Here is a 24,206-nt window from a genome sequence, read left to right as displayed (position 1 = left end):
CCCCTGCTCCAGGGGATGAAAGAAAGAATTGGAGGGGTAAAGGTAAGGAGAGTTGTAGGTTGAGATAAAACCAATTTAATAATTGAAATGAAAGAAAATTAAAATACTAACATTAGTCATAATAGTAATAATAGACTGTACAAGCTAGTGATGCACAATACGATTGCTCACCATCCTGATGCCCAGCCTGTTCTTAGCTAGCCATCCCAGATGAAGGAAAATCCCAAAATCACAATCCCAAAAGAGAGCTTCATGGCCAACCCTCATCTATACAATGAGCATAACATTACATGATATGGAATATTCCAACGGTCTATTTGGGTCTGTTGCTCTGGCTGTGACCCTTCCCAGCTTCTGGTACACACCTGCACACTAGCAGGACATGGGAAGTTGAAGAGTCCTTGATTTCTTAGCAACAACTAAAACCATCACTGTATTATGAACATTCTTCTCATACCAAATACCACGCTGAATCTGAAACACCCCACTATTCTAGCTACTAAGAAGAAAAATTAGCTCTATCCCAGCTGAAACCAGGACAGAGGATTTGACAGTACACTAAATTTCATACTTCAGTTCATCTCACAATACACTTCTGCTTCAAGAAGGGGGGGGTGGGGCACAACTGAAAAAACACCTAACAACAAGCAAACCAAAAAAACAAGACTGAGAGATGCCTCAGGTTCAGAGGCTTCCCCAAGGTTTTTAAGAGTTCCAAACCAAAACCATAGACAGAAACCAAAGGAACAATGAAATACTTTGCACACTTCACAAGTTCTTTAGTTCTTTCAGCAAAACATCAACACCAGCTTTTAAGTATGCTGGTATTCCCTGTTGATTTGACCGGTGTTCTTGTAAACAGGTGAATAAAACATAGCATGCCAAATCATGAAGGTATAGGATGCCATGGGACCAAATCACCTCATTCAAGTTGTTACTGATGTTCTGGGTGTGAAGGAGGAAGCTAATTTGAGTCCACAAGATTTAACAGTTCTTCTAAAACTTAAGTCCACAGTAATTCCTATGAATTCAGGTTTGTGTATTTTAATTTTTATTTCTTCGTTGTTTACTTTCAGGTCTATCAAACCACACAAAGATTCTGTTGAATGAAAACCTGTTCTAGAGGAAATGTTCCAGACAGACACTAACAATCCAGGAAAAGGAATACCTGGATACCTGGCTTTGACATAAGCTGCCCTGACATAAGGCATCAAGTGAAACTCTGAGGTCCTGAGAAGAACAAGCATTAATACTCTGTAACATTAACAGCAACTGTGAACTTTGCACACAAGATGACTACTGTTAGCCAAGCAGCTGTAACTTCAGTGAGGAAGAGTACAGACTCTATACTGACCATGGATCATCTGCTAGAGATATTTGGTTTCCTTTGGTCTAGAAAACACATAAATTTTTCCTCCATAAGCAAGAGGAAACTAATAAGCATAATACCCTATTTGTTTTTTCAACTGAGAAACTATTTTGAGAAGCAACCGTACACCTTCATGTAACAGAAAAGGAAGGTTCTCAAAGCAGGACAGAAAAGTAGACAAAACTGAAAACAGTTCAGACTGTTTCTAAGGAAATTGGGGGTATACAACCTCAAGATAATGGTTCGCATGTCAAGTTTGTCAACCTCAAGTCCTTGAGTGGAATTCCTGTAAAATATACATCATCTTTTATATCCATCTTGCTATTATGTTTCCTCTTGTTGCAAACTTCAGGTGCTGAACTGGAACTGTGTATTCAGGAATTCAACGCATCTTTACTGCCCGTTGCTAATCACTCACTGCTACTCTGACATTGTATAGGCCAGGTTACAGGATTACACTGGAAGCCTGTATCATTCTGAAAAACGTATCACAGTACTAAAATTACCTTTTTTCAACAAGGATTGTTCGGGATATATGAGGATTCCTGTTTGAAAATTACACATTAATATTGTTTAGAAGGCAAAAGATAATCTTCAGATGCAGTTCTGGAAAATAACTTTTTATTTATTCAAATATATGGCAGCAACAGTAGCAGCAACAGTCAACAGAAAAGTAAATGGCATGAAGTGGTTGGGAGCAATCCAGTCTTGGTACTCATGGCCAAAAATCAGCACTTACCAGGCCATACAAGCAGGGTCTAAATCTTACCTTTTGGATCAAGCATAAAATCCAGTAAGAATTTCAGTAAGAATAACACTGAGATGGTTCAAGACAACGTTATACTTTCTCAAAGGTGATTTTCATTGTGTTGACAATTCTCTTTAGCACATTTTTAGTTTATCTGAGCAAAGCTAGTATGTGATAACATTACTACCTCATTTGAGGATAGTGTAGATACATGCAAAGGGTCTGCAGTTTTTCGTATGTACTTCTTTGTTTGAGACATGAGTAAAACCTTCTGAAGACAACGGTAATACACACTTCTAAAATTATTCAAAAAATGTGGAAGAGAGGGGAGACATGGATTGCAGTGCTGATAGGACTGATGCAGGGACACCAAAATTCCTCGAGACCGATAAACGTGTCATTGCACATGGGTGCTCCTTTGAAGGTATGAGAGACTGGTATTTCAGTATGTACAGTTATTGCAGGTCCAACCTAGAGGAAACTGTCCAAGTCAAAAGCATCCTGTTATCATGAAGCCTCTCTGCCACACTCAAGATTGCAAGCAAAGAAAGCAGAAGTCATGACAACAGCAGAATACTAATTCAGATGTACGAAGCACAAAATTGCAGTCTTAGCTAATATTATATATAAGATTGGGATGGCCTAAATTTCAGGCTGGGGAAGCATAGGGTAGGGAAGGGAGATCTCTGCCAGTGCCAATAAATATATTTTGACAGAGACACAACTCCAGGACAGAGAAGATAGTCCCATCAGGATATGAGAATGGAACTGAAGACATCAGTTTCAACAGGTGCCTATATTTAATGCTAATGCTCCTAAATTCAGATGCCTGAATTTAATGCTAATGTTACTAGCAGGCTTTTGTGACTTGGTGAGGCCTGGAAAAGGAAAGCATATTTCTTTTGTCTCTTAAGTTCCATGCTCTTTTCTTCATCATCTGACATCTTCACACAGTAGTAGATCCTAACCACAAACTATAAACACTTAAGTAGAATAGAAGGAATAACACTTTCAGTCCAGAACAAGAAACATGTTATTGACTAGGCAAACCAGATTCAACTAGGGGATATATTACCCTACTTGCTGAAAGGAGTTTTTAGTTGAGCCTTTTCCTTCTGGGCACTTCACAGGAACTAATGTGCAAATGACACAGCACAACTGATGCAATTTTCTTGTCATTTGAAAGTTGCCTCACCAAAACAAACAAACAAAATTTAAAAATCCAAGTCTTTCTGTTCAGCTAGATAAATTAGTTGCACTAAAGCAGTTCTCTCAAAAATTTTCTCTTTCCTTGTTTTACCAGAACAGTGACTAACGATTCACTGCAAGTCTTCATGAGTGAAAAGCTACACAACATATCTTTACGGACAGGAAGAGCTGATATCTAAGAACTATGGAGCCAAAACACGGCCAGCACTTAGCACTAAAACCAAGAAGTTAAATAACACAAAAGCAAGAGACTTGTATTTAGAAACATGAATCCAGTTAAAATACAAGAGAAACCAGAGAAAAAAGCGCTGTAATTTCAGACTGTTATTCTGTACCAACTGAGACTAAGCACCTGATTAAAGGGATTTATTCAAATCTAGATTTGCCCAACAGAAAGCTGTTAAGAATTTTAACTTACTACTTTACTTTTTATTGTTAAGTATTTTTACTTTTAGAGGTAAACAGAAGATCACTCATCAGTAAGGTTACCTGTTTTGTGTTTTGATAACCAGGTGAACAGTGAGTCCATCGTGAATTCCATGCTGAGTCAAAGTATCTTGATCTTTTAAAATTTTTCCAGCAAATATCAACACAAGCTGATCAGTGTGTGACTTGAAACGCTTAGAGATTTCTTCCTTGAACTAAACAAAAAAGTTAATATTATAAGTTTATATAATTGACTACTGAACTATAATTTTTTTAATGATTTAAGGACAAGTTACTCTGTTCACATTTAATGTATTATTCCACTTACACTGCACATTGTTTTACATAAGCTAGAAATACTTTATTAAGTTTGCTTTTTTTTCCATAGGAAGATGAGAAATGGTTATTTCTTTTACTGTAGAATAAAAATTAGAAGTTTCACATCTAGATCACTAGTTATATAACTAGCAAGAACAAAAATGATTGCACTTACAAGTCTACTGTGGCTTCAATCAGGCTTGCATCCGTGACAATAAATATATACTAGTATATATAAAGAAATACATATGCACACTAAAGTATGTGTATAATTTTATAGTAGAAAGTATACACTTACATACATACACACACGCCACTGAAGCCATCCATTGCTGAAAGACTGAGGATGAAGTGTCAAAAGTATGATAAATCTGTCTACACTTTTGCTGGAACTGAACAGAGAAGTATCTTCTCTTCTTTGACATATGTTCCCACACAGGCAAAAGTTACCTCTCAGGTGTCTCTGCCTTCTCATTCAACATATTAAATAGCTACGTGAAATGCAGTTGCAACCCAAGGCATGGTGCACAGACACATTCTTCAGCTGACCAGGAAATCATACCCTCATTAAAACAACTGAACATGGAAGCCCACTGTATACCCTCTTGCCTTCCTAGCCAATAATAACCAGGTTATGCTTTGACTGAGTTCCAACTGAGATTTATTATTGTCTAGAAAAATGCTCTCACTGAAAGCAAAAAATTCACAAAACTTAAAAAGGAAGATATCCAAGAAAAATGCTAAGGAATGACTTGATTATAAGAAAGCCAGTTAAATTTATTCAACACCACTAGGCTAAGGAGGCTAAGTATTTTCACAACAATCTCAGGCAGTTAAGAAGTCCTTCAAATGTTCACCCTATTTAACATTTTAAAATTAAGTTGACCACACTACTTTAAAAACATCCCAAACATCCTAGGGAATCCTCACTTCATATAGAAAAATAAAATGTTAATCTTGCAATTAGTTATTAATATTAATTACATTTTATAATAAGCAGGACTAAAAATGTAAAATGCAACTGTATTATGCTTTGAAGGTGAGTCTAATTGAGGTCTTACAGTATAGAAGGAAAAAAAAACAGATCCCCCCCCCCCAAAAAAAAATAAAAGAATCTGAGAGACAACAGAGGTAGAAAGCCTCTGTGTTTGGGTAAGATGTTGCCCTTGATTAGATAAAAGCCTACTCACAGAGTTAGTTCCAGTTTTTGGGGAAACCACTTTTAATTCAGCCTTTATACTGGCAATATTTAGACTTGCAAGTGTTCCAGACAGTCACTCAGCCCATTCCTTCCCAAAGTGGGTTACTTACCTAAATTATTCCTGAAATGTTTATCTAGTCTGTTCCCTGACATTCCCAGCTACATTTTTCCAAGAAACCTGATGCTTTTTCTTTGTTGTCCTGCCCACAATGGACAACACAAACAGGTTGTTGTTCTCTGTAGAATAAAGGGTTGCAGTAAGGCTATTCTTTACTTGAGGGCTGTTTTCTAACCCAATCACTCACACTACTCTGGATTTTCAAATCCAGTTACTGGCCAAAATATTGCACACCAGTTCTTATCAATACTCAGTGGAACACAAGGATAAACCCCACATCCTGCAAGCTATATTCCTATTTATAAGAAAAAGTGAGAAATCCATGTGAGAAAATATTCACGTAACAGTGCTGACTCACTTAACAGCTACAAACTCCAGAGCCTTTTCTGCAGAGCAACTATTAAGGCAGTTGCTTCCTATTCTGCATGCTTCTGGTTAATTATCCTTAATACGCATTCCAAAGTAACATAAAATCAGAAGAAATAATACACATAATTGTATGTATGTACATACATACAATAATTATGTACATGTACAACTATTGTACCAAATTATGTACATATGTACAATATTTGGTATGATTAATGCATAAGAATAAAGGATTATCATACTGTGCCAATGTCATTTACCCAAACTCATTTATGATTGTATTTCCCACAATATGTTGTGACAGTGAGATCCACAACTTAGTTCTCATTAGAAGGATGATTCTACGAATATAGTTTATACTACAGTATCATAGAATATATCAAGTTGGAAGGGACCCATAAGGATCTGAGTCCAACTCCCTGCTCCTTGCAGGACTACCTAAAAGCAAACTGTATTACTAAGAGCATTGTCCAAATGCTCCTTGAATTCTCAGACTTGATGCCATGACCACTTCCCTGGAGAGCCTGTTCCAGAGAGTGACCACCCTCACAGTGAAGGCTGTTTTCCTAATGTCCAACCTGAACTCCCCCTGACGCAGCTTCATTCCATTTCCTTGTGTCCTATTGCTGGTCACCAGAGAGATCAGCACCTTCTCCTCTGCTGCCCTCCTTGAGGAAGTTGTAGACTGCAATGAGGTCACCCCTCAGCCCTCTTTTCTGCAAGCTAAACAAGACAAGTGACCTCAGCCACTCCTTGGAAGTCTTGCCACCAAGGCCCTTCATGACCTTGGTCACCCTCCTCTGGACATACTCGAGTAGTTTGATGTCCTTCAAATTAGTTTATCTTAAATCAAGCCCCGTAACACATTTCTGGAAGCTGCTATTTACCCTTAAGGTCAAGGAAACAAACCACCATTTATAGAACATAACCAAACAGCATCTAATATAGATGCTGTATACAGGCATGACAGATCTAGTATAGAGGCATCAAGGTTACACCCTTTTTCCCTACTTGCATATAATGTCATTTAGATGATCTGCAAAAATAACACTACAGTAAGACATTAATGGAACAGCCAATACACCAGAACCCCCCAAACCTCTACAGAACATACATACATGATCCAAGTACACAACAAATCTCTTTCCAGCCACAATAATAAAACTGTAAAGAATACTGAGCCAGTTTTGGCTGAGGCATATAAAAAGCCTAACAGAAATGCAAAAAGACTTAGGTCTCTTCATCAGTTTCACCTGCATTCAGCACAACCTTGGGACTTCTGAAATGCCAAGGTATAAGGAGGACCAAGCCCTCTGTTTGACACTTCATTCACAGAAGACTACTACATATAACTTCGGTTACCGTGGAAGATATTTTGCAAATGAGTCTGCTGATTAGTGTTAACAGTCAAAGTTCCAATCAATAAAAGATTAGGTCCACACACTATTTTTTGCTGAGTCAGGGGGAAGAGAATCATCTGTACATTTATAAAGCAGAATTCCAAAAGCCGTTTTCAATACATGTTGATAATTAAAAAACAAAAACAAAAACAACCAAATATCTAGTATGTTGCTTCTGGGGGAACAAAAAAACCCACAACAAAATATGAATGTCAGTCTTCTGTATACCTGCCAATACTTGAAGATTATTAGCCTTAGGCTGGATTTGGCACAAGTCACTACTGTCTGCACTGTGAAATAACGTCAAGGAGGGTGGAAGAGAAGACTCCTTACCATCCTCTGGAGGCAAAGAGCTATCTTCAGTATTGTCTGTCTTTCACTGAATGGTATTGGTATTTAATGGTAACTGAACTGCAAGACCATTCCCCCACAGTAAAGGGAAAAATCCAGAAGTTTCTTTAAATTCAAACAGTGAAAGGACAAGAGAAATGACTGGCAACAGCATTCTTACTCCCACAGACCTTATCTGTGAAGTTTATATAGAACTTCCCACCATTCTTAGTGGCATCAAATAATTTAAGGGATTAGGTGTTTGTCCAGGGTTTGAGTGAGTGGCAGGATTTTTTGATAGCAGGGGAGGGGGCTACAATGGTGGTCCCTGTGAGAAAATTCTCAAAGCTCACCCAGCTTCAAGTCTGACCTGCCTTTGCACCAAGGCCGGGCCAATTAGTGACGGTGGCTGCACCTCTGTGATAATGTATTTAAGAAGGGGAACCTGGGAAAAGTTGTGGAAGTTGAGGAGAACATCTGTGTAAACACCAAGGTCAGTGAAAGAATGGAGAAGGGGGGGGAGGTGCACCAGAGCAGAGACTCCCCTGTATCCCAACCCCCTGTCACCCATGGGGGTCTACGGTGGAGCAGATGCTGACCTACATACAGCCTGTGGGGGGGTCCCATGCCAAGACAGGTGACTGCACCTGAAGAAAGCTGGGATCCTGTGGGAAGAAGCCCCTGCTGTTGTAGTTCAGCACTGGGAGGACTGCAACAGGCAGGGCTGACCCACACACCCATGGGAGTGACTCATGTCAGAGCTGGTTTGTGGAGGACACTCTCCTGTGAGAAGGGCCCGTGCTGGAACAGGGGAGGAATGCCAAAATCATGTCTCCCCACCCCACTGAGGTGGAAGAGGCTGCAGGACTGACAGCACCCCTCATTCCCTGCCCCTTGTGCCTCTGGGTGGGGAGAAGGTAGAGAGAGAGATGGGGAGCAAAGCTGAGCCCGGGAAAAAGGCAGGAGTGGAAGGAAGGGGTTTTCAAGATGTGGTAATGTTTCTCTCAGTCCTACTCTATCTGTTAGGTGTTGGTGTTGTTGCTAGTCTGTATTAAATTTATGGGGTTTTTTTCTTCCCCTAACAAGTCTGTCTTGTCTGTGACCATAATGGGTAAGTCATTCCTCTCTGTCCTTACCTTGATTCCCGAGCCTTTTACTTTATTTTCTCCTTCCCAGCACTGGGGCAGAAGAGGGGAGTGAGCAACTGCATGGTGTTCAGTTGCCCTCTGAGCTCAAACCACCTTTATTTTCTCCTTCTCAGAGCTGGGTAGGAAGGAGGGAGGGAGCAGCTGAATGGTGCTCAATTGCCCTCTGGGCTCAAACAATGAGAGTGCTACAGAGCTACAGTAAAAAAAAGACAGCATAAGCAGTGAAGACATCTATCCCAATTTTCTTTCCCCTAAACAGAACTGTAAACTTCAAAGTATCACTCAAGCCTCAAATTAAACATATACAACATACACAATCAACAGCAAAGGGAATAAAGGAAATGAGATTATGAAGATGGGAATTAATACACATTTAGCCAGTTATAAGCAAATATACTTTGGAATTGTTTAAATCTTCAGTTTGTGCAATTGAACTATCAGCAAACTACAGTTAAAATACTTTGCCACCAGGGAAAATCAAAAGTGGGAGTTCAAAGTGTCCCTGTCTGGCAAATAGGAGCATTTCTGTCCAATTCTCCTACTGCACTAACTCTAGTCTCTGAAGCTAGTATTGTTGAAGCACATTGCCCACATTACCATTTTACCTAGAGTTAACTTGTTTCTATCAATTTTTTTTTTTTTAAAGGACAGAAACAGTGTAATTTTTCACACTGAGAACATGCACAATTTTTTAGCAGCACACCAGCACTTCGCTTTTACACTCTCAGTTTTCATGCCAAATATCCTCATCTTTTAAAGACAACTTTTAAAAACACTACCCAATACTCCATGAACAAAACTTGGCTTTTTTGTTCCATGTTAACACAAAAAAAGGCTCCATGAAGCAAGTTAGGACTTCTATTACACCTGCTCAGCTTGATTGCCTCTGAAGGTTTTTGCAAGGTATAGGTAGACACCACAGTGGTGATGCCCTGTGCTGAGCAAATGCACACTCATACCTGGGCTAGTTAAAGTAAACATTTTGTCACTAAACAAAGTAAATGTCTGAATACACATGAAGAACAGCTGACTAAAAACAGAGTTTTGGACTGTCACTTCGCAGAGCAGATCCATACTTTAAACATTAACATATTAATATCTGACCATCTGGCAAGTTGGCCTAGAAAGAGCCTGGTAAAAAGTTATTTCAGGCAAAGTAGAAATCTTAACATGCAAACTGTCCTTTGGTATGTTACCTCCATATAAAGATTCAAAAGCTTTTGCTGACTCACTGTATGACATCAAAACTAGCAACTCCAATAACATTACTATCCATTCACATGACAAAGTGCTGTGAAAAAGGAATAAGGAGAAAACAAATAAATGAAAAATACTTTCCCAAATCCTCTCAAGTGTGGCTTAATAAGATACACCTGAAAATTAAGTTACAGTAACAGTCTGAAAGAGGCTTTAGGGAACTGACATCCAATTCCAACTGAGAAGTCACAGAAAACAGGCCCCTAAAAACTGCAACTGCTTTGAAAATACTAAGCTACAATTTTAAGTAGATGACAATAAAAAAAATCCCAAAGTTGCTGACTCTCCCCACAGCAAACTCTGCTTTGAACACAGTAGTGGATGACATGGAAGCAAAGGTTTGTATCTAACAGGCTGAACTGCAGCTTATGTTTCCAGCAGTCCCTCAAACAGTTCTACTACAGAGAAAGATTTCTCAAATCATATTACCTTGATCAGCACTGCTGTTTCAAAACACACCCATGATCATTTAAACTTTCAACCGCCATTCCTATTAACACACACAGTTAAGTGTATTAGCTGGACTCCAGTCTTTCTTACATCCACACCCAACAGTTTCAACAGAGGCCAACTTTGATGAGCTCCAGCTTTCTTTTACATAACAGAATTAATGGCTACAGGTCTTCCTGACCTAAGAAGTAAGGAAGCAAACACACTCATGGTACTACAACCACTGATAGCTGTGGTCTCCTTTCCTGGTGAATCATATTGGGTAATCACACCTGACTGTGAATTTAAGCAAGACAGTTAAAACAGGGTTTTACTGCACAATTCTTGGACATCATAGTAGAAGAGGGACAAGAATTTGTGGCTTCAAGCAGGAAAGCACTTTTGGCCTCCAGCCCATAGTTTGCAGCAGACAGTGTAGCTAGAAAGCACACCCAGAAGTAGACTTCTTTGTAAGTGTATTCTGTCTTTCATGTCTTGATGGAGTTACTATCTTCCTATGTCCTTGCCAATGACCCATGGTGGTTTCACAATCAAGTTTCCTCAAATCACTGCAACCAAATCAAATTCACAAAATAAACTCATCTCAGGAAACAAATTCAGATTCTTGAGGAGCTTACAAGGCTAGTAGCCTATAAAGAAAAACTGCAGCAGTGCAAACTAGTGAAAAGGGCTCAAGAATCTAGTCAGTTCTATCCCTTCCAGGCATCCATCAGCAAACCATTCCACTCCTCCATGCTTTGACTTAGTGAAAATGGTTAGCAAGACTTTCCTTCTTTATAAAACCACTTTGCAATCTACCAGTGGAAAGGGTTGCACTTGCAACAGAACTAGTCTCTTCTCTAGAAAGTCACTGAAACTGGAAAAGGGCACAAAAGTATTGTGCGTAAATAGGATTCTTTCACTAGAGCTCCTTTTTGAGAATCTACCCTATACTATTTTTCATGAGACAGCATAAGATGTTTTATCCTTCAGCATCACTGGGAGGAGTTTGGGCAACATCCATTCTTTCTGAGGAAACACTGAGTTACTGCCAAGGAAGAATTTCTTGTCTGACCTTCTTTGTGAGCATCTTCAAAGAGTCTGACTTTATCAGTTTTAAATTTAAGGTGATACAGAATATAATGATGAATTGACTACCAGCATAATGGCTAACATTCTTTTTAGCCTGTCAGTGGTAGGGAACAATTAACCCCATCAACAACAAGAAGTCGAAACAAAAGCATTTTTCTCCGTGTTGCCATGTATTTCCAATTCTTAAGATTTTGGCCTAACCTTAGTCCTAGACAGCAACCCTCCTTACACAGCCAAGGTTCATAGTCACTAGATTGAGATGTTGACTGGGGTCTAAATTAAGTACATGGAATATCTTACCATGACACCTCTAACACAGCTATTTGTCCATCAGGGTTTTCTCTATTGTTGGAAATTCTGAACAGTATATAGGAAAATCTTTAAAAATTCTGTGACACCCGTGACTGAAGGTGAAAGATGCTAGCAAAACAAACCCACAAGAAATCACGGGAGAAAGGCAGGTCCTATTTGACATGGATAAAAGTTTAAAAAGGATAGAATAATTGAAGTATCAAAATTAAACTGCAACTCTGCAAAAAAGCACCTGCACACAAGACACTTCACAGAATTATTTAAACAGGGATTTTTATTTTACTATACCTGCCTGTCATTTATCAGAAAACGCTTGCTAAGTACCATGGTTGGACAGGTGATACTTTTGGACTAAGCCAATTGACTTTCTTGACAATATACCTTCTTCTAAAAGTTTTTATTCTACCAAAAAGCCATCCACCATTGCTCTAAAATAATTTCAGGAAAGTTTCCAAAATGAGAAAAAAAAAATCTTAAGAAACACAAATAACCAGAATACATTGCAAGGTCGACTCCGTAAAGAGTCACACAGATGTGTTTCAATGCACTGAGACTCCAGACAATGAAAAACCTAATGCTAAACAATTCATGTACTCAAGTGCCTTCAGTGTCAACAGAAAACTAAATCATAATCTTGGAAAGAGAGGAACAAAGTTGACTCCGTTATATAATTTCCACCTCTTTTGGTAGTACCATTGAATAATCCCTGGACTACAGACAGAGTTGAATTAAGTTAAAAGAATTTAAATTAAACTGTTCTTCAGAAGCAAAACTTTAGATAAAATATTAAAAGCACATGCAAGTTAGGAAAGACGCTCCATGACCACATCACCCAATATTCCCCTTAACATTTACACCCATGTGATCTTTCTAAGCAGAATACTACCAATTTGAGATTGTGAGAACCAGACACAAATGTGAAACCCTTCATTTATGGATTTCAAGTTTCAGCCATAAACTGTACTCAAGTCGTAATCAGAGAACACAACTTTACAAGACCCCCACTTGACAAAAAGCAGAGTCTCAACACAATGTATACATTCACACATACAATTCAGTAGGCCAGATTTTTTATCTATAATTTACTGTAGTATAGAAAGCACAATATTTGTGTACACTTAGTTTAAAAAAAATATACTACATGCTGTTAAATATGCTATTACTGAAAACAGTATTCCACACTGAAGAGAAATTCCATAAAAAGGCTGAAGTTAAACAAAAATGGAAAAAATAAAACCACAAGAGAACCAAATCTATTTTCTGTGCAGCTAAACTGAATTTCACTAACTTTTCTAGATGGGCATTACTCTGAAATTTTCAGATAATCACAGAATTGACAATAATTCTCTGCAAGAACTGCAAGCTTCTGAAATTATTAGTGCAGATTTGCTATATCCACTATTTGTTGGCCTATCAGTTAGAAATATACAGAAAAGCATGTTATTTGGTTTCAGAGTTGTCATTTTCACACAACGCACAACTTGGTGGACAGTAACTCTCCAGTTACAATAAACTCTTGAACACTGCAAATGTCAGAACTGGGCATTACAAGAAGTGCACCATGAAATCTCAGCAAGTTTTAACTCTTCTAAAAAATTCCCTTATGGTGTAAACAGTCTAAATGATGAAAGTAAAGCTGTTTTTCCATGTAACTGGTTTCAACACCCCATCACTCAAACAATTCAAATCATTCACCAAGACATTAAGACATGAGCTGTCCATAACATGAGTGCACTTTGTATACAGGCTTTATTAAAACACATTATTAAAGTTAACTCTTCTAAGCAAGGAATTGCAAAGATTATATTGCCATGAACTCAGAAAATACATCAAAGGGGGGGGGGGAAAAAAAAAGACAGAAGACAAACAGTTTTACTGAGCTAAAGTGCCAGCACTGTCAGGGTCAGCTAAACTCAGCAGGCTTATAGGTATTCACCTTTACCCACCATGTCTTCATCAAGTCTTTGCACAGAGCAAGATCAGTATGATACCCAGTCAAGAAAGCAAATATTTGTCCCTTGTCCTAATACTGAGCCAAACTGTGCTCAACACAATCAAATAGGTTCCACCAAAAAAAAAAAAAGACAGATGGGTGGTACTTGCAAACAACTGACCTTCCAGAGGGGGTTTATACTTGAAGGTTATTTTCCATTCCAACCTGCATTTTCCTTCTAGCCGCACAACACAGGATCAGCAATAGCAAATCCTATGTTGTTGGTGTCTTCTAACACAGGGAAAAGTCTTCTTTACTTAGGATGGTTGCAAACCAGATTTATATTTACAGAGCAACATAAAACGTTCTTTGTGTAGTCCTAAATTTGACCCTGATGATCCAAAATATTTACCTAAAGAGCATTCCAGCATGACTGCAAACAAATAAACAAGTGAAACCACTAAGTCATAATATCAACTACAGAAGTATACAACTGAATGGGTTTTATTTTCCTGTATGAGTTTAGGGTTGTTTGGGGGTTTTTTCCAACTTGCAAATACGGCAGGTGTTGCTGGCCCATCTATGCCAACAGAACAAACCACTTGCTGATGCCAGATGTATTTAAACAGATGTTCATGTTGTTCTGTATTTGAGATTAACATATTTTCAAGGCTGGATCTAGAAACATCACATCTACTGTTCATGCTTATTATTAACAACAGCTCATGTTTACAATTTAAGACAGATAGCCAATACTAGTCACACTACAGGGACAGTGTATTTTTTAGTGCTAGCTATGACTGTGACTCCAGGCTGACCCACAGAGGCAATCTTACTTCACAGAAACCAAGCTATAACTGGAGATCTGACATTTTAACAGCAGCTCCAAGAGAGACAACATTCAGAGTTTAAGATATCTGTGGATAACAAAGACATTTTAAGCAGTGTGTTCTGTGAATTACCTACACTTGCAAGGCTGCCTTTAGTAAAAATCCATGTTCTTGTTAGGTTGTATAACTATTCTGTTTTAAGACAATTGCTTATTGGAAAACCTGGCAGCCCCACTGGCATTCACATCTGAAACAATCTTGTTAGTCAAATATATTACAAAATTCAAATTTTAAGTAGATCTGTTTATAATTCCCTAAGGACCCACACTAACAGCACACTGCTTTTCAGGACAAATGTGATCCTCAGGTTAGATCCAGTATATGAACCTCTTTTTAAAAACAAAACAAAAACACAAAATCTGCAAAGATTTTTACAAAAACTGCATTGACGCTGCTCACAAATCTATGGAGAACAGAGAAGTGAAAAGCACCCCTTTCAGACTGAGATTGCTGGGAAAGCAGTGGACAACATTAAAAAGCAAACACAGTCATTTTATTTTTGGGAGAAATGTCTAGATTAAGCCTGCAGAGAGAGTAGCTGATAGCATATGATACTGCAACTCCAAAAAGACCAATGAAGACAAGAGTAGTCTCACCCCTCTGGCAGCTAGAGAGAAGACCTCAGTGAAACTTATGTCTGGGATATTTATAAGCCAAATGCTGAAATAAAAAACCCTGAATCTAAAACAGACTCATGGGTAGAAACTTCAAAGAAATACCAGCATTTTGTCTCTTCACAGCAACTAGATGGAGCAAGAGTCTGATATTCTAGCTAAGCTGCTGGCACTATATTTTACACCTGGGAGCCTTTAATTCGTATTTAGTATCCTCCTCTGATAATCACACAGTGTCTTTCAGTTCATCCATAAAGAATGATTTCAATCTCTGTATCTAGACACCAGTGGCACTCACACATGTAACCTTTTTTGGTGAGGTCTGAGTTTATCAGCCATACCAAAAAAATGTGAAGTTGACCGAGTTGCTTCATTCAGTGAGATTTTAGTGAGAATTTCCGAGAAATTCTATAGAAAATAAAGTCTGCATCTCCTTCAGGAACTTCATTTTCTGTAGTATTTTAGCAGAGCAACGTCTACATTCTTCACAACTAGGAGCCTCAGGCTTTACAGAGCCTCTACCTTACAGTTCGATTACACCTCTTCCATGATTTGAAGCTTTCTAATCTAAATAAATGAAGTTCTGGTCAATACTTGCATGGAAAAACCTCCAAGAAAAACAGAAGAGTTGCAGAAAGTAGCGTCAATGATTCAGTAGGTACCACTGCTTCTGTTGAGCCAAAGGCACCATGGGGCACGGACTTCCACAAAACATAAAAAAGACACTAATAATTCAGAATTATCTGACAGCACCACCATACTAAGTATCACATCAATTACCTAGAACATTTAGGTACAGAAGAAGAAATGCTTTATTTTTACTGCAAACTCTACAAATGTAGTCTGAAGACAAGACTTCCCTAAAACGAAGACATCTTTGCATAACTTACTCGTTCTTTTTAAAGACAGTTTTAGATCAAAATAACCACTGACAATACAGCACTGCGACGAAGGTGTCTACAGACGTTTTCTATAGTCATGCTAAGTAGCCAGGCACACTCCTACTTGCAGACTGAGTCAGCTCGACAGAACAACTCGCAGTTAGAAAAGGAGCTACATAGACCTCCCGGGCCGGCTCTCAGCATTGCAACAGGGAGGAGAGAAGCTGGGGAGGAGGAGATGAAGCGGGAGGTTTCTTCACTACCCCCACTAGCCTCAGAGGGCAACAGCCCTCTCCTGGGCCGGGATCGGCCCTGGTACTCGCCCAACAGTGCCCAGAGCAGTCGGGGCGGGCAGGAGCTGCTTTGTCACCGGGAAGGGCCCTCGCTCTGCAACGCTGGGGGCGGGAATCGCAAGCGTGAGCTCTTCTCCCGAGCCGCTCTCTACCTGGTCCCAGGCTCTAACCTCGGCTTGGCTACTCCCGCCAGGCCCCCCCCAGCCCCAGCTGCTCATCCCCTCGTCCACCGGCCCGCCAGACCCCCTCAGCCAACCCCACTGCATCTCACCTGCCGGATGCTGCTTGTTTCAGACACGGCAAACTCCTCTTTCTCTTTGGGAGTCTTCACAGTGACTTTGATGATCCGCGGCTCGGCGGCGGAGCCCCGGGTGGGGGAGTCTGGGGGGCTGCGACCCCCCGCGGGACCCTCCGCGCTCTCCGACATGCCTCTCCCCGTATGAAAGGCCTGGTCGGCGGCGGACGCACAGCTCCCAACGGCTCCAGGCAGGCCCTCGGCACCGCGCAGCGTCCGCGACACCCGCTCCCGCAGTGGCGGGCGGAAACTACCGGCCCGGGCGCGGCGCGCACTTATGACGTCTCACATCAGGGAAGTTACTAGAAAGGGGAGCGGCCTGCCCGGGCGTGGGCTGGCCCGTCTCGCTGCACGCATGCGCGATGGAGGAGCCGGGTGGTGGCGCGTGGCCCCGCATGCGCCGGAAGCTCCGCTGCCCGCGGCCGGCCCGCCCTCCCCCCCCGCCCGGCCCTGCCCTGCGGCGCCGGGACATTACGCGCCTGAAAGCGACGCTCTCTCCCTTGCGCAGGCTGCCACAGGCAAGCTGAACATTTATTTTCAGCTGCATGGGAGTTCTGTGTTCTGAAGTTCCGGGTAAATACGTGAAGAACGGTGCAGGGAGTTTCACAGCGTCGGGAGGAGCAGTGGTCGGTAACGCAGCGACAGGTAGCCTGACAGAGGCCTGTCGTGACCTGCGAGGTTTTTGTCTTGGAAAACGCAAGCAAACTAACTCAGTACTGCTTGTGAGCCCATGTCAAGGAAACAGATCACACCTGTTACTTTTACTCGGCACCAGCTAAAGAGTAATAAATACTAAACATTTACTACTTTAAAAGTAGTATTGCTATGGAAGCATCCCATAGCTGGAAATCAGGTATTTGTCAAACTTGGACCAAAACCCGCTAATTGTTAGTTAAATCTAATATCACCAAATGAGATGTTCTGTCAAAATATGAGTGATTTTCCCATCTCAGGAAATTCGGGATGCCTATTCCTGATTTGGTGTAAAATATATGTGTGGTTTTGAATTCTAGACTCAAATGTCCTTTCTTCATTTTCCTTAAATAAGAATTTCTCACAGTAACCTGACTCACCAGGTGATTTGCTGGCATGGTCTGCTGTTGGGATAATTTCTCAGGAACTCTATGTAAATTGGTTCAGTTGATATTTTAAAAAGGCATAATACAACATGGTAGGCTCCAGCCCTTTAAATTTTTTCTAAAGAAATTTGAGATCTGCTAGGAGGTTTTAAAATAGGAATAGCAAAGACTGGCTGAAGGCAATTCCAGGTTTTGCCTGTCCTAGAGCTTTCTTTTGTTGCAGATGATAGAAATCATTTCAGGCATATTTAACTAAGCCTTTCCTTGGTCACTCTTGTTTCTTTTCCACATTAGTCACAACCATATAATGTATCTAATTCTGCTGCAGAAGAGCACTTCGAAACCGGCCAGTGCTACGTTGTCCCATCAACAGGCAGAGTGAAGTAACAGTATGAAGAAACGTTTTGCACTGCAATCAAGTAATGATTTCAAGCAGAAATCAATAAGATCAAAGTGCAAGGACATGTTTTTCATCCCAGGCTCTTCTTATTTATAGATAGAGCTCATGTTGACTGTATTGTTACTTGAGTAGAGTCTACTGGAGTAGCACAACTGCTACCTGCTTATGGTTAGCAGAGATTTACAAGTTAGAGGAATAATTATTAGTGTTATTTACTGATGTATATTTGTTATAAGGGGCAAGGATACTAAAAAATCATAGAAATTTGTAGAAAACAACTTGAAAGCTATTGAAAGTTCTTAATTAAGCAGTGAGGAAACGTTAGCAAAGAATGGTTGTTTCTTCATCTGAATTTTGGTACAGATAACAGAGACATGGGAGCTCATTTGCCAGTAGTGGAAGCATCCAGCTGGAAAACACCCTAAACCAGGACAACACGCATGCATGTTCACAGTCAGTTGAGAACACTGCTTATACACAATGCATGGAAAACAAAAATGATAGACCAAAGAATTTTGATTACTTAATCCTCCTTAAGATTATGGGATTTTAAGCACTTTTTTTCTGCTAGCTTTTTATTTCCTACTTCTTCCATCTGTGCAACTTCTCTTTATCAGTTTCTGATCCTAAAGAACATAATTCAGAATGTTTATTAGAGAGAGCAGCTTAATTTTTATGCCACTCCATTTTTCTTCACTCATGGCTACAGTATTTACTGCAGAAGTTCAACTTAATCCCCAACACCAACTAGATGTCTTCAATTCGGTATTTTTTCCTTAAGTAGTTATCTAAACCAATGAAAAGTCACTAAATGAACAAACAGAAAATGAACTTACAGTGACCAGAGAGTATCTTTCATCAAAATGAAATTACCGGCTGAAGTTGAGTTGAACCAAATTAAGAATATTGATGAAAGGTTTTGAACCAGTTTGGCTAAACTCAGTTTAATGTTTTACCTGAAATTAGTGATGCAATTTTGAATCTAGACAAAGTCTTAGGTGGTCTAACAACAGTAAAATGTACATGCAAAATCTTCACAGTTTTGCTATAAACAATGCATAACATTCCTTATATTTCTGAATATTAAACCATAACACAGACACCTGTGATTTATTCTCAAATTGTGGTTTGAGCTCAGAGGGCAACTGAGCACCATGCAGCTGCTCACTCCCCCCTTCATCCCCAGCACTGAGAAGGAGGGAAGAAAAAGACCCAGGAACTCGAGATAAGGACAAGGAGGAACAAGTTCATCCTTTAAGGCAGAGGCAAAAGACAGACTCGTTAGGCAAAGAAAAAAAAAAAGAACATAAATTTAACACAGACACTAACAACAGCAACAGTTAACAGAGATAGTAAGATAGTGAGAAGCATTAACACATCTTAAAAGCACCTTCCCCCATCCCTCCCTTATTCCCAGGCCCAGCTTTGCTCCCGATATCTCTATGTCCTCTCCCCCAGAGTTACAAGGGGCAGGGAATGGGGAGTGCAGTCAGTCCTGACAGTTTTCCACCTCAGGCAGCAGAGGGGGGAACTCCTGGCATTCCTGCCCTGTTCCAGCGCAGCCCCCCTCTCACAGGAGACAGTCCCCCACAAACCAGCTCCTATACGAGTCACTCCCACGGGCGTGTGGGTCACCCCCACGTGTGGCAATCCTCCCAGTGCTGAACTGCAACAGCGGGGGCTTCTCCCCATAGGGTCCCATTTTTCCTCAGGCACAGTCATCTGTCCCGCTGTGGGGCGGGATCTGCTCCACCGTAGACCCCCATGGGTGGCAGGGGGCGGCCCTGCCATCTCACCAGGGGATACAGGGGAGTCTCTGCTCTGGCACACACACACACACCTCCCCCCCTTCTCCTCTGTTCTTCCACTGACCTCGGTGTGCACACAGGTGTTCTCCTCACAACTCCCACCACTCCTCCCAGATTCTCCTTCTTAAATATGTTATCACAGAAGTGCAGCCACCATCACTAATTGGCCTGGCCTTGGTGCAAAGGCAGGTCAGATTTGGAGCCAGGGGAGCTTCAAGAATTTTCTCACAGGGACCACCATTGTAGCCCCCTCCCCTGCTTCCATAAATCCTTACCACTCACTCAAACGAGGACATACATGACCTTAAAATATATTCTATATATTGTATCTTGTTCCTGGTTTGCCGGGTGAGAGGTTAGGACTCTTGTTTTAGACACAGTTAAAGGGGTTAAATTAAACAACTGCATGCTAAAGTGTAACTGGATAGACAGCAGTTGTATTCTACTGTGGATATGGGGCTCACTGTGTGGATAGTCTGCCTTTTGTATAGCTAACCACAAGCAGAATGCCTTGTTAGATCTGAACCAGATCATTGTCAGCTCATCAGTAACTCTAATAAATGAAATGCTGTTGTCTCACTTTCAGTGGGGTTTGCTTTACTTTTTGGAAGACACTAAAGATACCCATAGAAGTAGCATTAGACAGGAATAGTCCTGAGCTTAACTGTGACTGCTAGTTCTTCGCTATAATCACACACTCAGAAGTCTAGGAAAAAGTCATCGCTTCTGTTATCCTGATCTGTTTTATTTTCCAGTTGTACTCTACTACCTAAGCCCTATCCCTGCTTATTTTTGTTAAGTTTGAGTCACAAAAATAGCATTTAAAGTTTTGCAGATGTATTTAGTCATATCCATCTGCATGTACCCTGTGCTTTGGTTTTTCAAACAACCTCTTGGTCTCCCTAACATCTGTTGTGTGAAGATTTTCATTTCTTTGGGCAAAGACACCACAGTTCCCCTCATTTCAGATTTTCTTCCCCAAAATAAGTTATTATGCCTAATTTCAGCATGGAAAACTTGTATCTATAGTATTGCTTTAACTGCTTAATTAAAGGTAGTACATCACCTGTGCAGTCTAATCTCCTTCCAATGTTCCATAAATCGGAAACATTTTCTTCTTTCTCTTTATTCTGGCTTTCTCGCCTGACCTTTGGTTATGAGATTCTGATTATTTTAAAATTTTTTTAATTAACCCTTTTTTTTAGAAAAAGGGTACAGCTTATTTCAAAGTAACTAGGACAGATACAGAATACTGTTGAAGATATGTACAGGAAATCAGAATGACAAAACTGGCTATTGCCAAGTTACATACACTCAGTCTGAAGTGACTCATTGTGCGAAAGTAATAGCAAGACAACTGCTGAATTTGCAGAAGAAAGCATACTGGGAGCATCCCCTCCTGAAAGAGCCTGCAACAGCCATAAAAAAGCTTTGTCTTTATGAACATTCAGTTATTACAAGTGTAAAAGGAATTAGATAAGAAAAAATACATTTTTTTTTTTTCCAAGAGTCATAGAAAAATTTACAAGTAAGAGCAACATAGTGGAGAACAAATCAGCTGACAGAAGAATTTCCAGTAATTTATAGGCTAATACACCAAGTAGTGAATAGGGAAAGTTGTGCTGAATAATGAGAGCTGTATTCAGCACTGCCCAAATTAGAAATGTGCGTCTATTTCTTTAGCACATAAAACAGAATGTTCTTTTTATGAGGACATGAACATGCAGTTTTAGAATAAAATTTATGTTTCATTTTAACAGAATTCTTTCTGTTATTAACAGCAAGCATTACACAAACTAATTTTCATTTATATAAAACTCAGTAACACAAGAAACAACACAGGTTAGTTGTACGGTGTTAGGGGGAGGAAGCTTTTACTGACAGTCCTAAAAGAAAAAAAACTCAAACCAAAAAACTCCTATGTCAAATACAGACAAAAGGGCAAATTAAAACTTAAAGTAAGGCACATTTATAGGATAGCAGGTAGTCAGTCTTTTGGATTTTGGCTTCTAGACAGCTGAGGCAATATAACTTTGCATTATTCGCGCTGAATATAACTTAGCAATTTAATGACATCTTGAAACAGACTGATTAGATTTTGGGAAAAGATACATATTCTGGATTTCCTAATTCAAAATTGCACACAAACACATTGAAACAGGATTCACACCTTAAAGTTACAGGCACCAATGATTTGATTAGAAAAAAGTCTTGGTCTTGTTCTGGTAAATATTTGCTGTGGGGCAGCAGATAATGAAAAAGCATACCACCTCTCCAAATAAAGGGGTTTTAGTTTGAACCAGACTAGTAGTAACAAGACAGGTTACTTTGATCTACCCAGTAGTGTTTTATGTGTTAGGATAAAATGCTGAAGTTATGTGTGGTCGCAGCATTCACAGTTCTCTGAAAAAGTGGTAGTGGTTCCATCCTGAGGATGTGGTACCTGGAAATTATTTTCAAAGAGCTGGCCAGAACAAAAAACACAAAGAAAAGGTAGGACAAACAAATCAGTGAAGCTACAGTTAAGTCTTCCAGTATTATTATAAAATTTGAATTATGGACTATTAGCTAAAATGTCTGATTTCTTAGAAAAGTCTTATTCTATGATTAGCATCTTCAAGGTGTTAGTTTTCAGAAGTCACAGCTAACTGGAAGAACTTTACAGATTCACAGTACCTTTATTGATAGACTTCTGTCCTGCTTTCCTCATCTGCCTCACAGTGAAGTGCTGTCTTTGCACATACTTTGCTTTGGAAGTGTCTTAGTGCTATAGTGTGTTCAAAAAAATACTCTTCTTAAAAAAGTCTTCTGGTTTCAGATCTATGGATATTTTGCTTTGTCTCTTTGATCTCTTCTCTGGTTCTTTCCTTCCAACTTCTGTGTTCTCTGCTGATTTCCTAACTTACAGATATTTTCTAATCTGTTTCTAGTCAGCTAGCTTCTACTTGTATTTCTGTAACATTCCTCTTCAACAACTATGCCAAAATAAGTAAGATCCCAGGATTTAGTACTACATTCAGTGCTGCACAAACAATTCTGCATTTTTACAGCCATATTGCATTCACTGACAACATGGGACACAAAAAAAAAAAAAAGTTTGAGCTTTGTCTCTTAGCACAAGAGAAATTATTACTAAGCAAGCTCTGAAGATTGACATAGGGCACTTTTCAGACCTAACAGGTAAGAAAGCTCTTTTTACATGGTAGTTGCACATATCAGCTTCTACATTTTGCAGCTGAAACCCATGTAGGTATGAAAAGGATACAGATCACAGAACGGTTTAGGTCAGAAGAGACCTTTCAAAGATCATGCAAGTCCACACCCCTGCCACAGGCAGGGACACCTTCCACTAGCCCAGGTTGCTCAAAGCCCCGTCCAGCCTGGCCTTGAACACTGCCAGGGAGGGGGCAGCCACAGCTTCTCTGGGCAACCTGTGCCAGTGACTCACCACCATCACAGGAAATCATTTATTCCTTAAATCCAATCTAGATCTACCCTCTTTCAGTTTAAATCTGTTGCCCCTTGTCACCATGGGCCCTGCTAAAAAGTCTCTCTCCCATTCTTATAAGCTCCCTCCAAGTACTGGAAGGCCCCTATAAGGTCTCCCCAGAGCCTTCTCTTCCCCAGGCTGAACAACCCCAACTCTCTCAGCCTGTCCTCATGGGAGAGTGCTGGAAGCGTGGGAAAAGCAAAACAGCAAAAAAATCTGTAAAACACGCATTTCCTTGACACATGGTGCCTGGAACAAACACAGGACGAGATGGAGATCCAGTGATTTGTGTTGCCGTGGCACCAAGGAGGAATGTGGAGCAAGGTGGAGGCTGCACGGTCCTGTTCTTTTACTTATCTCAAGGACAGATTTATCTCCTGCTCTTCCCCTTCTCTCAAGGACTGTTTTGCAGTACTCCACCGACCTTGTCTCTCATTCATCCTCACACCAAGGAATGTGCTGTGTTGTTACTCAAGAAACAACGGCTTGACCACAGTCCCACCCACTCACACATACGTACTTAGATAAATACTACCCGGAGTTTGTATCTAACTTGGAGGGACAATAATCTGATACCAAATCAGAGGGACAGATCAATAGGTTTGTGCTCCTCATCCCTCGCCCCAGGACCCTTTTTGGTAAAATTTGAGCCCTTGGCTACGCCGAGTGCTTGTCTGGGAATTAAGTGTGTGCAAATGCAATCGTTTTTCTTTTGTGTGTAGTGCTATATACCCAACCTGCAGTTCGTGCATTTATCACAGGCAATCTTAAAGAATCTGCAGATTTTGCATGAGAAT

General features: G+C 40.2%; 1 protein-coding gene across 3 annotated transcripts in view; it reads right to left on the bottom strand.

Moving 5' to 3' along the window:
* Nucleotides 1-16,882, bottom strand: part of UBQLN1 (ubiquilin 1) — a 36,753-nt gene extending 19,871 nt beyond the window's left edge. For all 3 annotated transcript variants that reach the window (XM_074932306.1, XM_074932307.1, XM_074932308.1), the window contains exons 1-2: nt 16,609-16,882; nt 3,816-3,967 (exon numbers count right to left, since the gene is read on the bottom strand). In XM_074932306.1, coding sequence (XP_074788407.1) covers nt 3,816-3,967; nt 16,609-16,764 — 308 coding nt within the window. In that variant the 5' untranslated portion in view covers nt 16,765-16,882. The remainder of the gene's footprint in view (nt 1-3,815; nt 3,968-16,608) is intronic.
* Nucleotides 16,883-24,206: the final 7,324 nt, after the last annotated feature.

Source organism: Athene noctua, chromosome Z (assembly GCF_965140245.1).
Source record: "Athene noctua chromosome Z, bAthNoc1.hap1.1, whole genome shotgun sequence".
Taxonomy (NCBI): domain Eukaryota; kingdom Metazoa; phylum Chordata; class Aves; order Strigiformes; family Strigidae; genus Athene; species Athene noctua.
The sequence above is the reverse complement of the archived record's forward strand: the minus strand, read 5'-3'. Positions and strand labels throughout refer to the sequence as shown.